Source organism: Leuciscus leuciscus (genome assembly GCF_965113295.1).
Source record: "Leuciscus leuciscus genome assembly, contig: HAP1_SCAFFOLD_627, whole genome shotgun sequence".
NCBI classification, from domain to species: domain Eukaryota; kingdom Metazoa; phylum Chordata; class Actinopteri; order Cypriniformes; family Leuciscidae; genus Leuciscus; species Leuciscus leuciscus.
Window position 1 is genome coordinate 23058 of NW_028118112.1, and position 7673 is coordinate 30730.

At 35.8% G+C, this 7673-nt stretch overlaps 1 protein-coding gene across 1 annotated transcript; it reads right to left on the minus strand.

The window, feature by feature from the left end:
* Positions 1-726: 726 nt before the first annotated feature.
* Positions 727-4642, minus strand: LOC309491844 (uncharacterized protein). Its single transcript, XM_082190866.1, has 5 exons — positions 4595-4642; positions 4093-4212; positions 3798-3911; positions 2252-2365; positions 727-939 (listed from the first exon to the last, which is right to left on the minus strand). Exons 2-5 carry the CDS (start codon positions 4140-4142, stop codon positions 828-830), a joined length of 390 nt encoding a protein of 129 aa, XP_082046992.1. The 5' UTR covers positions 4143-4212; positions 4595-4642; the 3' UTR covers positions 727-827.
* Positions 4643-7673: the final 3031 nt, after the last annotated feature.

Below are 7673 nucleotides of genomic sequence, written 5' to 3' on the forward strand. Positions count from 1 at the left end.
GTTATCCAGTTTAAAGTGGTACACCGTCTGCATTGGTCCAAAGACAAATTGTCCAAGATCAAGTTGGACCTGGACCCTGCATGCGATCGGTGCAAACAAACCCCGGCTACACTTCTACACATGTTTTGGACTTGTTCGAAGCTTCACGGATACTGGCTATCTATTTTTGATACATTTTCCTAAATATGTGGAAAGACTGTGCACCCGTGCCCTTTGACTGCACTATTTGGGGTGATCAAGGTGGATGCTTCTTTGAGCGGGTGCCAGGTGAACATGATCGCTTTTTGTTCCTTGCTAGCTAGAAGACTTATTTTGTGTAGGTGGAAGGATCCTTGCCCTCCAACATATGGACACTGGATTAAGGAGGTCATGTGTCATATTCATTTGGAAAAGATTAGATATAGTGTAAAAGGGTCTGTTGAGAAGTTTTACAATATGTGGATGCCATTTTTGTCTTTTTTTTGAAAGTGTGCCAATTGACAATTTTGTATAAATATCTACACAAACCTGTGTTAAGAAGTATATGAGGTTGCATAGAGGTCTGACTACTGTTCACATTTCTATTTTATTTATTTATTTATTTGTTATTATTTTTATATCTATCTTTTATGGATCCAGTATGGGGTGGGGGAAGGGGGGCTTTTTGTTGTCGCTGTGTTAATCTAAATGTAAAACTTAAAATCAATAAAAAGACTTTGTTCAAAAAAATAAATGTGTTGAGGACTTCATGGCTGTAAAATTAAAATAACATGGTATTACATAAGTTAAATATAAATGTTAAATGTTATAAATGTAAAATGTTGTATTTGTTTAACTGTTTGTTTACTTTACCTGACACTAGCATACCTGCTTTCATTAAAGTCCTGTAGTTGATTCATAGGCTGGTCATTCTTCTTACAGACGGGTTTTGTTACTGCTGATCTTTGTGGTGGGATTGACCTTAAACATCATGAAGAGAATCAATAATCAGACACTCTGATATTGGTGGATTTGTTTTATATTACCTTAATAATTCACTGTCACCCTCTGAAAACAGTAAAATGCACAGTAAATGCACTTATTATTAAATCAACTGCTCAAGGCCACAACTGTAAAAATACTAAAAACAAAAACGATTAAAAAAAAAAGTTTGTCAAGATAAACTTTGTGTTAGCTTGAGAAAGCTTTTTATATATGGTAAATATTATATTAAAATAATATATTATTGATTGATTGCTTATAATTTAACATCATCAGAGCTATTTTAATGGTGAGAATAAAAGTAGCAAAATATAAAGAGAAATAAACTAAAAACTAAATTTACAAAAGTTTTTAAACTAATTCGGCCTCACTTCATTAAATAAAATCTATTAATACGAATCAACAGAATAAAAACAGAGTCCTTGAGGAGTTAAAACCATCGCATTCCGTTAAAATCTGCTTTAAAGATAGTGGACTCTGTCATAAGAGGCATAAAGGAGGATCTTCAACTGATAACAAAACCTTGTGCCTATTTGGCAATATGTGCAGATGATTTGGTATCAGTGATTATCCGAGTAGAAACAATGTTTTCTACCAACAACAGGATTCATTTCATAAAGTTTAAAGATCAAATACGATGCGATTTCTTGTTTTCCTTTTTCTTTAGTGTGTTATGTAGCTGTTAGTGCAAGTATAAGATCTGCAGAGTTACAAAGCTCAAAGTGTAAAACCTTAAGAGATATTCTTTATAAAAGTTAAGGCTCAGCCACACCTTCCTAAAACTCTTCTTTCAAACACGCCCCAACAAATCTAGGTCAGTGTGTGGGGGCAGAGTTTCATAAATAAATGTATACGCAAAGAAAGAAGGTGTAACTTTTGTTCTCGCTGTATTATTGTTGCCGCCAGCGCCGCCATGTCGTGGAGACACTGTGTTTTTCGCTGCGAAAGCCAAACTAAATGAGTTTGGCCTTCCAAAAGAGGACACAATTAGAAAACAATGCTTAAACTTTATTTACAACTGTTCCAGAACAGTACAACTAAAATATTCGACTGTGTGATGCGCAATTTTCAGAGGACTGTTTCCAGACCCTGCGAGAGTACAAGGCAGGCCGTGCACAAAGCTGATTCTAAAAAGTGGGGCAATTCCATATTTGCTTGTACATTCTGGCGCTTCTGACTCACACACAGCCTGTAAGTATGTTTTTTTTATATTTTAAGAATTTGCTACTGACTATTCAAAAATCTCTTTCATTCAAATATTTAAATGTCTTTAAGAAATGTTATAGCCTACCTGAGATCAGTCTGTGTATCGTCATTCTTAAAATCTATTGGATGACCCATAGACCCGTCACTCCTCAAAGACACACAGCTGGGCGCTGGTTCTGATCTCTCCTGCTGAACTGAACTATAACAAAATAGATTTAATTAGTTTTTGATGATAATCATCATATGCAAGATCTTCATACTGTTTGGATGAAAAGCACTTGAGGAGGGTTTAGAAATTCATTTAAAACAGACATCTCTTTTATTATGGGCCTATAAAAGGTTATTTCATTTGGAAATATGTTCAGATGATATGGTCCCATGAATTGTCTGAGTAGAAACAATGTCGTAACTTTTGTTCTCGCTGTAATATTGTTGCCGCCAGCGCCGCCATGCAAAGATGATCGCTCATCTTGGACATCTGCATTTTCCGGATCAGAATCGGGCTCCAATTGATAAGGTAGTTCTGACATGATCACCTGCCTTTATTGCTTCTGGAGCTGATGTTCCAAATATGGTAAGGGGCGAGACATTTCCGTCACACGCTTGAAGGGGTGGTTGATTATGATTTCACTTTTTTAACTTTAGTTAGTGTGTAATGTTGAAGACGAAGTCCTTAAAAAATGCTAATCAATGAATAGAAGATAACACATAAGCTACCTAAATTCATCAACTAACCATTCAGAAATGTACTGTTGCATTCTACATGTTGTCACTTCTTGAGTCTCTCCATTATTGTCTGACTCTGGTTTGAACATAAACATTGACATTTTCAGTGCATGTCTGTGTGAGGTAAAAGGATATAAAATATCTGTGGGGTATTTTGAGCTAAAACTTCACATACACACACTGGGGACATCAAAGATTTATTTTACATCTTGTGAAAAGAGCATTATACCACCCCTTTAAGGTTATCGGGCCAATCACAATGTACTGGCTAGCTGGCCAATCAGAGCACGCCGCGCTTTTCAGAACGAGGAGCTTTGTAAAAATCAACGCATTTCAGAAAGGCGGGGCATAGAGAAGCAACAATAATGTACAGTATGTGTAGAATAATGAGTATGTTTGTTTTTTAACCTAAAACCGCATAAACACATTGCATTAAACCAAATACACAAAATAATGTTCTTTTTAGAACCGTCATATGACCCCTTTAATTGTATTACATTGATACCATCTGTTGGTCATTTTTGGAGGAGTCATTTTGGAGGAGGTTATAATGGGTTTGAGGTCAGAATATAGAATAGGGTATTTTTTTGAGCTCTGAATATACATGTAAGGCCACAGCAGCACTGCTGCACATTACCTGCAATTCCACAACGCCCAGGTACCAACAAAAAGGACTGCAGTCCATTTAAAATGTCCACAAAAGCTGGGTGTTTCAAATAATATAAGCATCTCTTTCAATAAAATGCTATTTATCTGATTCCAAGCCATGAAATTGGAACACTCATAGATTATGTCTCTCTTGCATCAGGTGAAGACAATGTCTATTATGAATATCATAAATACAAAATACAAAACACCATAATATTAAAATGTTAATCATGTCTTTAAGAAATGTTGTAGCCTACCTGAGATCAGTCTGTGTATTGTCATTCTTAAAATGTATTGGATAATCCATAGACCCGTCACTCCTCAAAGACACACAGCTGGGCGCTGGTTCTGATCTCTCCTGCTGAACTGAACTATAACAGAACAGATTTAATTAGTTTTTGATGATAATCATAATATGTAAGATTTTCATACTGTTTGGATGAAAAGCACTTGAGGAGGGTTTAGACATTGTTTTCAAGAAATTCATTTAAAACAGACATCTCTTTTATTATGGGCCTATAAAGGGTTATTTAATGTATTCATTTAAAGTACCTGCAAACTGGAGAAAAATCTTCATCTCTGGATGTTTGTCTGTCATCCATGATGAAGCTGAACAGTTGAAACAGTCTGATCTCCACTGACTCTGGATGTAAATGACGAACAAACACAAAACTAAAGTAATTAAACTTAATTAAACATCTTTATCATTGATCTGATCATGAGAGTTGGAGGTAAATAGATAATGACATCGATGCGTTCACTCAAAAAGGTAATTTGAAAAATCATCACATAGCCTAACTTACAGCACGATACACAAAAGAAACCCCGTTCCTTTACTACAGGATGAAAAATGTCAAACACGTCCTTTCAGAAAAAAAGTATTAATGTGGACGTCACCTGTAAAGGGCCTCAAGACATAAAAAGTCCCCTTGATCCAAATTTAGTCTAACGTTAGATATCCAACCGATTCACAAACTCCTCCATCTTTTCCATCAAGTAGCTAGTACACACATTCCTGTCTACGGTTTTATAAAAGTTTCTGTGAAATACTTACTAATATTTTGTTATCGGAATTTAGGAATCGACTGTCTGATTACATGGCGAAAAATCAGCTTCCCTTTCAAGGGAACTCGAGCTGCGTCGAGACGCGGTGGGAACGCCCTGCGTGATTGCGTCGTGAAGCACGTGTATAACCAGTCCAATGGAAAGACGAGACGTAATAGGCGGGTGAGATGGTGCTCGATGCAGAGCCAAATGGGAGGAGCTAGAGCTCGAGCTCACCCTTGCTGGATCTAGTGCGAGTTCAACCGTGATGGAGGAAGGACAAGTTTGTTTTGATGCGCAAGATTCTGGCATACATCATATTGTATTTTTCTCTAATATTTGTCGTGATTATGATTAAATATTTATCGTAAACATTGCTCACACTCTGTGTGTGTGTGTGTGTGTGTGTGTGTGTGTGTGTGTCTGTTTCTAAAAACGGTTGAAACGTATCTATGTAGCCTATTATTATTTTATCTTTATAACGGTTTCGTTGTTTTCCTCACTTTTAAAGCTGCTTTGGACAAAAGCGTCTGCTATGATTATGTAAATTACTAGACTTAAAAGGCAATGTGAAAGCTTAGATAGTGCACCCCTATTTATTTTTTGTCCACCGCATTTACGTGTGTGTTATTTGTGAATTAATCTAAATCATCTGATTAATTTATGAAATAAAAAATAATAAGACTAGGTACCTAATCTGCCCTTTTTGTAGAAGTAAAAGCATACTCCAACAGGCCAGTTGTAATTATTATTATTTTTAATTATATGTAGTTATTTATAAGTTATTAATTATATGTAGTTATTTTTAAATTAATTAAACTAAAGAAATAAGAAATGAAAATTTCTCAAATAAAAATGTATATTTACTGTACCAAACACCACTTTTAATACACAATAGTCGCCATACTTTATTAAACAACACTTTATTGGAGGACAAAGCATAAAGTTGATAAAGTAGCATAAAGAAAAATGAGATTCAAGATAAATAAAAATGTGTCTTCAAAAATACGTTACCATCATATGAATCCATTCACAGATGCTGAAGCCACAAAACGAGTGCCAGAGAATCATATTCAGTCACCTATAGAAAACAGATTTGATATTGTGTTGGAAATAATGATTCATTATCACAGCTAAACTGGTTTCTTGCTCTTCCCTGTACGTCTCTATCATGTTCGTGTTCTTCTACCTCGTCTAAACAGTTTGTTCAGTTGAAGAACAGAAGATGTGATCACTGATGTGGTGTAGCTTTTTCTCAACCAGAGGAAGAAGTCTCAACATCCCATTGTCAGGCGTTCTCCAGTGCTGGTCTGAAAGTAAAACAAAAAACACAAACCATTCAAATGAAGTTGTTTAATGGACAGTCGGGTCAGCTTATGTTCTGCGTTATTTAAAGCAGTGATGGTTTACTCTGGCCCTCAGCGTCCACTGTCCTGCAGATTTAGCTCCAACCTCAAACCCTCCTGCCTATTGTCTATAAGTAAACCTGAAGACTTTGGTTCAAATTTTCAGATGTGCTCGATTAGGGTTGGAGGTTAACTCTTAATTAACCTCAAAAAGTAGAATGCAAAGGGCCAGAGTTGCCTGTTCCTTACATAAATTTACAAAGCAGCAGTCAGTACATTATATAATATACACATTGAAGTATTATATATATATATATATATATATATATAATATATAATATTGCAGCACATAATATAAGCGAAGTACTGAACAAAAACAGTTATATCAACAGCAACCTATTTTAAAAGATTTTTAAGAAAGGCATGGTCTCTTTTGAGCCTTTGCCAGTGATGCTTGATTTCTTTCCAGACAACATACTCTTCTGTGAATTGTTTCAAGAGCTTCACTTGGTCAAAAACCAAGTGATAACCTGTACAATGTAAAATTGTCAACATCACAGTAAATTGACCGGTGTTGATTTTCCAGTGTTACAATAAAGTATTAAAATAAAGTGTTGAATCAACACTAAACAGATTGGGTTTAACACCAGAAGTGTCCATTTTAAATAAGAGTTGGTGTCATTTTGCGTTGTTGCAAACATAACTCTCTTTTAGAGTTAACCAAGCCACACCTCCGTTTACGTGCAACCGTCGTTTTGACTGAACCAGAGTCCAGACCACATGCGAACGCCATTTTACTTGTGGAAGAGTCAAGCGTGGGGTAAGTCTAATACTTTAACTTGATAGTAATACAGATAAATCAGACTGTAAATTGATTTCAATGTATACAGTTTATTAGTTTAATCTATTATTCGATCACAAATCACTGTAATAATGAATAATTAACATTAGACAGCCAACGAGCTCTGACGTCTGATTTTTGTATTTTGATTTTTGCCAATGTCATGCCACTTTATAAATTATGTAAAGGTAGTAAAGCCTCGATTAAGCTTAGTTTTGTCTATCATCACGTCTCGCGCACTGTAATTGTTTTTATGCACGTTCACAGGCATTTTCTTTCTGAGCACACTCGACAAAGCCTAAAGTTTTGCGCGCGCGAAGCACAGGCCATTTTACAAGGTTAACTGTTGAATTTCTAGAGTGTTCTACCAGTAACGTTAAATTGGCCTATCAGGAAGATCACTGGACTAAAACGAATTGTTATGATTTTAATTTGAATATTCTTTCGTTGACCGTGGTTCTGTGATAGTCGTGGTTCTGAACTGTGGTAACGTTAAGTTTATCATGTTGTGAAATGATTGATCTGCGTGGTATTATTTTCTGCCAAATATGGGTGTCAAACGCAATTAATTAAACATTTTGTAGTGAATTAAAGCTCTCAGTTGCCTTTTAAGGAACGAAATCCAGTAATATTTGTTAGTGTTCGCTCTAACACTGTGTGGAACACTCGTCGTGAAATATAGGTAACGTTAGAAATAAGGCACAGCTCTTCACTCATCTCCCTAGGGCTGAAAAATGTAGTCGACATTATCGATAAACGTCAAAACAGATATTGTCGACAGATATTTTCAACTAATAACGCCTGCAATAACGCGGTTTAACCATTGGGACGCTGTAGTGCAAGGCTGTATTGCAGCTGATGCAATAGAAGATGGCGGTTGAAGCTTTTAATGGTGCTGCTTT

Bases quoted from the DNA above. Each gene is read 5' to 3' on its own strand.
- LOC309491844 (XM_082190866.1), bottom strand. From the start codon at position 4,142: ATGGATGACAGACAAACATCCAGAGATGAAGATTTTTCTCCAGTTTGC. The intron at 2,366-3,797 runs GTAGGCTACAAC...ATTTTGTTATAG, and splicing joins AATACACAGACTGATCTCAG to TTCAGTTCAGCAGGAGAGAT. The intron at 940-2,251 runs GTAGGCTATAAC...ATGATGTTTAAG, and splicing joins GATACACAGACTGATCTCAG to GTCAATCCCACCACAAAGAT.